The sequence below is a fragment of the Dipodomys ordii genome, unplaced genomic scaffold (assembly GCF_000151885.1).
Source record: "Dipodomys ordii isolate 6190 unplaced genomic scaffold, Dord_2.0 Scaffold94, whole genome shotgun sequence".
NCBI classification, from domain to species: Eukaryota; Metazoa; Chordata; class Mammalia; order Rodentia; family Heteromyidae; genus Dipodomys; species Dipodomys ordii.
The window spans coordinates 2,329,772-2,340,306 of NW_012267310.1; the positions used below are offsets into that span (position 1 = coordinate 2,329,772).

Below are 10,535 nucleotides of genomic sequence, written 5' to 3' on the forward strand. Positions count from 1 at the left end.
GTGCTGTGGCTCAAGTGGTAGAGCGCTAGCCTTGAGCTAAAGAGCTGAGGGACAGTGCCCAGGCCCAGAGTTCAGGCCCCACGACTGGACCCAAAAAAAAAAGAGAGAGAGAGGGAGGGAGGGAGGGAAAGAGAGAGAAAGAAAAAAAGAGGAAGGGAGGGAGGGAGAGGAGGAAGGAAGGAAAGAAAAGAAATTCCAGCTAGGTGCCAATGGCTCACACCTGTAATCGTAACTGCACAGGAGACTGAGATCTGAGGATCATGGTTAGCCCAGGTGGGGAAAAAAAAAGTCTGTAAGACTCTTATCTCTAACTATCCTTCCCACCCCGAAAAGCCAAAAGTGGAACTGTGGCTCAAAATGGTAGAGCACTACTCTTGAACAAAAAAAAAGCTTAGGGAAAGCACCCAGGCCCCAAGTTCAAGCCCCAGGATGGCAGAAAAAAATGATGATTACAAAAACTAGTTTAAGAGCCAGAGAATAGACAGTTGGAATCAATGGAATGTAAAAAACAATCCAAGAAGCATTCTGTGAAGTCTTTCTTTGGTTAAAAGGTAAAATTCCTCTGGAATGCAGCACAAAAGTCAACTGTGACTGTGTTAGAATTAAGTGTGAATCATGAAAGATCTTAAGAGGAAAAGAAATCAAATTGCTGTTTATATGAACACATAAAACTAAAGTGAAACAGGGACTATTTTCATGAAACAGTACCACCTTTATTATTTATTTTTGATTTCTAATGATGTTATTTTTAGAGTAGTTTTTGGTTCATATCAAAATTAAGAGGACAGCACAGAGGTATCCTGTGCATCTCCCTCCAGCCCCCACACGCTGTGTCCATCACTACCACCAATCACCACCACAGTGGTGAAAGTGTTACAAATGATCAACCTGGGCTGGTCAGTTATCGCCACTCGAAATCCATAGTTTACGTTGAAGTTCCCTCTTGGTGAGGTAGGAAATTATATTTATTGATAAATCCGAAGCTTTTTATATATCAAGAACTAACAAAATATGATGACAAGGCAAGAATACTGAGCAAAATGTTTGTGACACATACTACAAAGGACCAATACTGTTACTTTTAAGTGATTTTATAAACAAGTGAGAAAAAGGTGAATATTTTAGTAGGAAAAAAAAAAGAGTCATAAATAGGCAACTCAAAAGACCAAAAAAATAGACAAAAATGTACAGGAAAAGTTCAGCTTTACTAATGATCATAAGAAATTTCAGTCAAATTGCAGATTTGAATAAAATAAACTTACTTAAGGGTACAGAAGTGTCTATTTTTAGACAACACTTAGATGATAGAGAACAAATTTCTTTAAAGTTTGTGTAACAAAAGAATTTATTGCTGGGCACAGGTGGCTCACGCCTGTAATCCTAGCTACTCTGGAGGCTGAGATCTGAGCATGATGGTTCAAAGCCAGTCCAGGCAGGAAAAGTCCATGAGTCGTATCTCCGATTACCAGAAAACCGTAAGTAGCAGTTTTGCTCAAAGTGGAAGAGCAAAAAAGCTCAGGGACAGCACCCAGGCCTTCAGTTCAAGCCCCATGACCACCACCACCACCAGCAACAAGAAGAAAAAGAATGAATTATCTTCTCTGTGAGGCATAATGTTAAGCATTGAACAAAGATTAGGCCATTGATATGCCAAGTAGTTTATGATACTACTTTGTTTGAACTTATTCAGCAGGAGCTCTATCACTTGAGCAATCCCACAAGACCTCTGTTTTTAGTTACCTTGTAAACAGTCTGTTTTTGCCCAGAGTTGACCATCTATAACTTGATACTCTGGATTTCAGCTTCCCAAGTAGCTAGGATTACAGGCATGTACCACTCTGCCCTTCTGTTTCTTCTTTTTTTCATTTTATTAATAAGGAAGGTGGAGTATTACAGGAATTTATTACACGAAGTATAATTATATATATACACATATATGTACAAATGCATATATCAAGATCAGAAACATTAAAAAAATTAGACTATATTCTCACAGTTCACACCTATAATCCTAGCTAATCAGGATGCTGAGATCAGAGGACCACAGTTCAAAGTAAGCCCAGGCAGAAAATCCTCAAGATCCAATCTCTAAAACCATCAAAATCCAGTCTGGGGGCATAGCTCAAGTGGTAGAGTGCTAGCCAAACAAGCAAGCCCAGCAAGGGCAAGGCCATGGATTCAAACCCTGCTACCTGCAAAAAATAAAAAAAATAAACCTGATAATTACTGCCATATTGTGTCTCTGAACAGGTTCCTGGTATCAATTTACCCGTCAATCAGCTGACCTATTTCTTTGCTGCTGTCCTCATTAGTGGTGTTGTACATGAAATTGGACATGGGATAGCAGCTATTCGGTAATGATACTTACCTTTTCCTTTTCTTTTCCTTAAAAGGTTTTCACTTAAGGTTTATTACTAAAATTTGCTATATTTGGTAAATATTCTTCATTCTGTAGAATACACCCAGAATACACCCATCATCTATTACTGTGAAGTGGCTATGCTTTTATAGAAAAGATTAATATACTGATAAATACACTCAATCATGTGCACATCTGTGGTCCAAGTCTTCCTCTCCTTTGCCAGCATGATTATAGCCATAGGGAGCTTCAAAGTTTTTCATCTAGCTTTGAAGTTCCTTTTTATTTTTATTTTTTTGTGCCAGTACTGTGGCTTGAACTCAGGGCCTCAGTACTGTCCCCAAGCTCTTTTTGTTCAAGGCTAGCATTCTTGACACTTGAGCCACAGCTCTACTTCCAGCATTTTGTGGTTAAGTAGAAGTAAGAGTCTCATGGACTTTTCCTGCCCAGGTAGGAAAAGATCCTCAGATTTCAGCCTCCTGAGTAGCTAGGATTACAGGCATGAGCTACCAGTGCCCTACTAGAAATTCTCTCTTTTTTTTCAGCTATTGAACTTGAACTCAGAGCCTAGGCTCTGTCCCTGAGTCTCTTTGTGCTCAAGGCTAATGCTCTACCATTGAGCTACAGTGTCACTTCCATTGGAATTCTTTTTAATTCAATAATCTTTTTTGGTGTGTGTGGGGGAGTCATGGGGCTTGAACTCTGGGCCTGGGCGCTGTCCGTCAGTTCTTCAGATCAAGGCTAGCACTCTATCACTTGAGCCACAGCGCCACTTCCAGTTTTCTGGTGGTTTTATTGGAGATAAGAGTCTCACAGACTTTCCTGCCTGGGCTGGCTCTGAACTGTGATCCTCAGATCTCAACCTCCTTAGTAGCTAGGATTATATGTGTGAAGTATCAGAGCCCGGCTTTAATAATCTTTATTCTTTAGATTTGGAGAGGGTGGCAGGAAGTTGCCTTGTGGTCCAAAGTGGCCTGGATCTCATAACCCTTCTACTTCCACCTCCCAAGTACCGGGATTACTGAAGTGCACACCATACCTAGCATATCTTAGTACTTTCCTTGACGTATCAGTTAAAATAACTTCCTGCCCTCCTGTTCATGTCTTGTACCAGCTAGACAAATAAAACTCAAAGTGTTGGGCTTAACAAATATAGAAGATGAAATCTAGGACTTATTTTGAAGATCATTACTTGTTTTTGGTCTTGACTCTCCAGATATGTTATTCTATAGTTATTCCTGACTAGCTATTATGGAAAGTGGGTGAGAGGCATCATAAATTCCCAGCTGCCTCCGTGATAATTATGGTCATTATCAGAAACATACTGACAAGACTGTGTTTTACCCTTGGGGATCAGAGTAAAGACAAAGCACTGTTATAATGGAGCGGATTTAGTCACCTACTACTTTCTAGTTGCTTATGAACAATAGTCTACCTACTGGTAATAAGCCCTCATCTTAACAGAACAAATAATGTTATGTAATTGTATGTGCTCATTTTCTCTCTTTCACCATTGCCTCCATGTCTTTACTCTTGTGGACTTTTGGATTTCGCATGCATATGGAACTTTTTTTGTGTGGTACTGGGGTTAGAACTCAAGGAATTCCACTTGCTAAGCAAGTATTCTACTACTTGAGCCACACCACAGCCTTGGAAGCTTTTTTTTGTTTTGTTTGGTACTGCTTCTTGGGCTTGAACTCAGGACCTTAAGCTCTAGGTCAGCTTTCTGGTTCATGCTTGACACTACCGCTGAAGTCTTGCTGGATTTTTGGTGGTTAAATGAGATAAGAATCTCTTGGATTTGTATGTCCAGACTGGCTTTGAACTGGGGTCCTCAAACCTCAATCTCCTGAGTAGCTAGGGTATAGGTGTGAGCCACCAGCACTTAGATGAAAACATTTTTAGTAACAGTTTAATTGTTAAATAAATTGATTAATTTTTTAATAAAATCTCATTGCCAAAATCATGGTATTCAGTATATACTATGTGGAAAACAAGCTATGTAACTTGTGGGCAAGGACAGAAGGGGGAAACTGCGGGGAAAGCAATGAAGGGGTGACATTATCCAAAAGAGAAATGTATGTATTACCTGAGTTGTGAAATGGTAATCCCTCTGTATAACACCTTAATAATAACAATAAAATTATCTTTTTAAAAATCTTATTGCCAGCTGGGTCTCGATGGCTCCCGCCTGTAATCCTAGCTACTCAGGAGGCTGAGATCTCAGAATCACGGTTCAAAGCCAGCCCGGGCAAGAAAAGTCATGAGATTCTTATCTCCAGAAAACCGGAACTGGAGCTGTGGCTCAAGTGGTAGAGCTCTAGCCTTGAGCTGAAGGGCTGAGGGACAATGTTCAGGCCCAGAGTTCAAGCACCATGACTGCCAAAAAAATCTCACTGCCAACAAAAAGTAAGCTGCATAATTGTCTTAAAAATTTGGTATGAAGCCTGGTGCCGGTGGTTCATGCCTGTAATCAAAGCCAGCCTAGGCAGGAAAGCCCGTGAGACTCTTTTCTTCAATTAACCACTCAGAAAACGAAGTGGCGCTATGGCTCAAGTGGTAGAGCAGTAGCCTTGAGCTGAAGAGCTGAGGGACAGTACCCAGGCCCAAAGTTCAACCTCATAACCAACAACAACAAAAAAATTAGTATGAACATGCTCAGAAGGATGGACAGCTAACAGCTTATTTTGGGGTGAAGGGAAGACAATGTTATTAACTAAATGTTGAGCAAGGGCATCATACCTGGTGAGAGCTAGCCATGTATAAACATTAATGGTAAAGATCCTAGCTTGAACAGGAGTAAACTTTTCTGTTAAATAATCCTTTGTCTTTATGTGACTATATGAAATTTGTTTTTGCTTGAAAAAAATTTAGTATGAAGATTTTTTTTGCATAGCTGTTTGCTCTCGTGAAACTATTCAATGTATTGTGCATTTTAAGAAAGGAAGTGATAAAATGAAGGGGAAGGAAGTGATGGTAGAGGAAAAACAAAGGAGGAGGTAACAATGCTCGATAGGAAATGTACTCATTACCTTACTCACGTAACTGTAACCTCTCCATACATTATCTTTATAATAATATATATATGTATAGATATATGTATAGATATATATATAGATATATATATAATTTAAAAAGTAATTGTAGCCGGGTGCCGCTGGTTTGCACCTGTAAACCTAGCTACTCAGCCAGGCAAGAAAGTCCATGAGACTCTTTTTTTTTTAAATTGTAAAAATACCATACAGAGGAGTTACAATTACGTGGGCAAGATAATGAGTACATTTCTTATCAAGCATTGTTGCCTCCTCCTTTGTTTCCCCTTCCTATCCCTTCCCATCTCCCCCTCTCCCCCACCAAAGTTGTAAAGTTCGTTTTCCACATAACAACTTGTACATCTCATTGTTGCAATGGATCCACCCGTATCCCTATTTAAACGATTTGTTTTTTCCCTTCCCCTCCACAAATTATACCAACATCAAATACAGTGAAAGCAGGGGTTATATCGTGGGGGAGGTCCATGAGACTCTTATCTCTAATAAACCACTCAGAAAACCAGAACTGGAGCTGTGGCTCAAGTGGTAGAGCACTAGCCTTGAGCTGAAGAGCTGAAGGTCAGTGCCCAGGCCCAGAGTTCAAGCTCCATGACCGACAAAAAAAATTATTTTAAAGACAGTCTGAATATTGCATTTGTGTGTGTGCGTGCACGCGCACACATACACTGGTTCTAGAGCTTGAATTCAGGGCCTGGGCACTGTCCCCGAGCTTAAGAGTCTCATGGACTTTTCTGCCAGATCTGGTGTTAAATTGGGAGCCTCAGATCTGTCTCCTGAGTAGCTATGATTACAGGCCTGAGCCACCAGCACCCAGCTGTGACTATTGCATTTTAAAACATACTAATCTTTTTTCTTTTTGCCAGTCCTAGGGGCTTGAACTCAGGGTCTGGGCACTGTCCCTGAGCTTCTTTTGCTCAAGGCTAGCACTCTACCACTTGAGTCACAGCGCCACTTCCTGCTTTTTCTGTGAATGCCGTACCCAGGGCTTCATTCATGCTAAGGAGGCACTCTACCACTAAGCCACATTCCCAACCCAAACAAACTAATCTTTAAAACAACTTAAGAATACACTTAGATAAAACTCCATTATTATTTGTAACACGTAAGACAAATAGTATTAGATAATTTACTTGGATCATACATTTGTGTCCTCTGAAGATAGTTCATGCTAAATCATAAAAATGTTTACAATTTCTTACAGAAGTATTCATCATTTTATGTATGTCCAGTTTCAGTTATCAACTCGCATATTGCCTTTTAAAGTTTTTGAAGTTATAAGTCTATTCCAGAATATTATGAAATTTTCTTTTAGAGACAAATCCATGTTGTACAATTTAAAAATTATGATAGATAATGTACACGCAATGTTTTAGCTGGAAATACACTTTATTTTTAAGCAAGAATTTGAATTGCAGTGGACTTTAACATTACATACATTGTTACTTTGACAAATGCAGTAGTATTAATAAATGCCTTTTTCTTATGTAATTTCTTAGGGAACAAGTTCGATTTAATGGCTTTGGGATTTTTCTCTTCATTATTTATCCTGGAGCATTCGTTGATCTGTTCACCACCCATTTGCAGCTTATATCACCGGTCCAACAGCTAAGGATATTTTGTGCAGGTAAGAGACTTAATCATTTTTTCAGACTTAATATTTTATTTAATGTTTATCTGTGTATTTGGTTTTGGTTTGCCATGGTTAGTGTATATGGAAAGTACATTAAATATGACAACCTCTTATCATTTGGTTAATTTATAAAATTTTCCTCAAAAGTAGTACGATAAAATAATCTACATTCCAGTTTCTTCTTTAAAAATAATATAAGCCAGGTGCCGGTGGTTCACTCCTCACGATTTGAAGCCAGTTAACAAGCGAAAACCCAGGAGTGGATCTCTGGCTCAAATGGTGAAGCATTAGCCTTCAAAACAAAAGCTCAGGAACAGTGCCCCGGCCCTGAGTTCAGGCCCTAGGACTGACACAAAAAAAAAAAAAAAAAAGAGGAGAAACAAAAGAGGAAAAGAAACAAACCCTCAGTTTGAATTAATCCCCATGCTGGCATTAAGGTTTAAGGCCAGGCCAGGCAAAAAGTTAATGAGATCCCAGCCTAGCCAACAAGCCATGTGCAATGGGATGCACCTATGATTCCAAGCTATGTGGGAGGCATATGTAGGACATAGTAAAGGACTGGACCCAGCCAAAAAGCCTAAGACCATAGCTGAAAAATTACTAAAACAGAGGTCTGGCTCAAGTGGTAAAACATTTACTGACCAAACAGAGAACCTACCTTCAAACCTCAATATTGCTCCAAAAACATATTCCAAATGTGTGATATGTAATATAAATCTAACTGGGTGCTGGTGGCTCACTCCTGTAATCCTAGCTATGCAAGAAGCTGAGATCTGAGGATTTGATTTGAAACCAACCCAGAGAGGAATGTTTGTGAGATTTTGTTTTGTTTTTGTCGGTCCTAGTTCCTGAACTCTGGGCCTGGGCGCTATCGCTCAGCTCTTCAGCTCAAGGCTAACACTCTAACACTTGAGTCACAACACCATTTCCAGCTTTTTCTGTTTATGTAATGCCAAGGAATTGAACCCAGGGCCTCATGCATGCAAGGCAAGTGCTCTACCACTGAGCCACCTTCCCAGACCTTGTTTGTGAGACTTTTTATCTCCAATTAACTACCAAAAAGAAGCTGAAAGTAGAAGTGTGGCTGCAGTGCTAGCCTTGAACAAAAGAAGTTCAGAGATAGCTCCCAGGCCCTGAGTTCAAGCCCCAGGACCAGCACATGCATATATACATACATGCATACATACATGAATGCCTGGTATCAGTGGCTCACACCTGTAATTCTAGCTACTCAGAAGGCTGAGCTCTCAGGGTAAACAAAGTCTGTGAAACTCTTATCTCCAGTTAGCCACCAGAAAGCCAATGTGGCTCAAGTGATAGAGCCCTAGCCTTGAGTGAAAAAGCTCAAGGAAAATGCTCAGGCCTTGAGTTCAAGCCCCAGTACTGGTTCAAAAAAAGGGAAGATCTAGCTATCAAAAAGTACTCAGAAAGATTGAAAGTAAAATGATAAGTAAAACATAATGGAAATGTGAGTAATAATAAGACTTAAACATTAAGTTGGAAATAGAGTGTTACTTAGTAATGATACAGAATATATCCAGTGTGAAAACTAATAATTGTGCATCTTACTGTAACCAGGACAAAAAGCTATAACAAGAGGTAAAAGTACAACGAAGAGAGGCTGGGAAAGTGGCTTAGTGGTAGACTGCTTGCCTTGCATGTATGAAGCCCTAGGTTCCATTCCTCAGTACCACATAAACAGAAAAGGCCAGACATGGTGCTGTGGCTGAAGAGGTAGAGTGTCTAGCCTTGAGCAAAAGAAGCTCAGGGACAGTGCCCAGGCCCAGAGTTCAAGCCCCAGGACTGGCAAAAAAAAAGTACAGAGGAGCAGAAATGTAATAAAGGTTATTATATATATATATATATATATATATATATATACATATACATACATGCATATATATATATTTTTTTTTCTTTTGCTAGTCATGGGAGCTGACAGCTCTTCAGTTCAAGGCTAGCACTCCACCACTTGAGCCACAGTGCCACTTCTGGCTTTTTTCTGCTTATGTGGTGCTGAGGAATCGAACCCAGGGCCTCATGCATGTGAGGCAATACTCTATACTGAGTCAACTTCCCAGCCCAGATAAGTGTATTTTAAAGGTTATGGAGAGCTGGGAAAGTGGCTTAGTTGTAGATTGCTTACCTAGCATACGTGAAGCCCTGGGTTCGGTTCCTCAGTTCCACATACACAAAAAAACCAGAAGTGGTGCTGTGGCTCAAGTGGTAGAGGGCTACAGTTAAGTAAAAGAAGCTCAGGGACAGTGCCCAGCCTCCGAGTTTAAGCCCTAGAACTAGTTTTTTTTTTTTAAAGGTTATAGCATCTCAAATTAGTGAGGTTAAAAAAAAAATAGCTAAGGGCCAGGTGCCTGTGACTCACACCTGTAATCCTAGCTGCTCAGAAAGCTGAGATCTGAGGAATTATTAGCCTAGTCAGGAAAGTCCATGAGACTCTTATCTCCCAGTTAACCATCAAAGAAAAGCATAATGGAGTATGGGTTTTTTAAAATAATTTTTATTGAGATTAACTGATTATATATTTCACAAATTTCACAGTATTGTGAGATAGTGATACTTTAAAGTCACAAATACATTTTAACCTTCACAAGGCAAATTGTCATTATCATGGTATATAACGTTTGTGAATTCTATGAGCTTTGACAATACAACTATTTCTTCCACATCAGGTGATATGTACATTTCTTTCCTTTTGCTTAGTGTAAGCTGTTCCCTCTTTTCCTCTCATTCCCTCCCTCCTATGGCTGCCCTTGAGTTGCTTAGTTCGTTTTCATCAATGTCCAGTGCAGCTGATGGGCCCTCTGTTATATATTTTCCCGTTTCCCTCTGATTCTGTGTCCTCCTCCTAACTTCCCTCAGATGTGCATATGTACATACCATATATGAGGTCAAGAACATGGAGTCCTTTATAAAAGATACGACAAATCGAATGAATGTCCTGTTTCTTGAGTCCTGTTTACTTTTTCATATCTCCTTGCATTTTGGATTTAACATCCACATATCAGGGAGACCATGTGCCATATGTGTCTCTGCTTTTGGCTCACCTCGCTCAAAATGATTTGTTTTAGCTCCATCCATTTCCCTGCAAATGCCATTATTCTGTCATTTCTAATGGCTGCGTAATATTCCATTGTATATAGGTACCACAATTTTTGGATCCATTCATCTGTCGTGGGGCCTCTGGGTTATTTCCATATCTTGGCTATTGTGAACAGTGCTGCAATGAACATCGAGGTTCATGTGTCCTTGTATCCTGGTTCCTGTTGCTCAGGGTAGATGCCTAGGAGTGGTATGGCTGGGTGATAGGGGAGGTCTATGTTTAATTTTCTAAAGTACCTCCAGATTGCTTTCTAAAGTGGTTGTATTAGTGTACATTCCTACCAGCAGTGCAGTAGGGTTCCTCTTTCTCTGCATCCCTCCCTGCATTTATCATTGGCTGAATTTAGGATGTGGGCCTTTCTGACTGGGGTAAGGT

General features: G+C 39.9%; 1 protein-coding gene across 1 annotated transcript in view; it reads left to right on the top strand.

The window, feature by feature from the left end:
- Positions 1 to 1,445: 1,445 nt before the first annotated feature.
- Mbtps2 (membrane-bound transcription factor peptidase, site 2) overlaps positions 1,446 to 10,535 on the top strand; it is a 40,781-nt gene continuing 31,691 nt past the window's right edge. The window contains exons 1-3 of the mRNA XM_013026460.1: positions 1,446 to 1,475; positions 2,251 to 2,354; positions 6,909 to 7,036. Of these exons, the coding sequence (XP_012881914.1) occupies positions 1,446 to 1,475; positions 2,251 to 2,354; positions 6,909 to 7,036 (262 nt within the window). The remainder of the gene's footprint in view (positions 1,476 to 2,250; positions 2,355 to 6,908; positions 7,037 to 10,535) is intronic.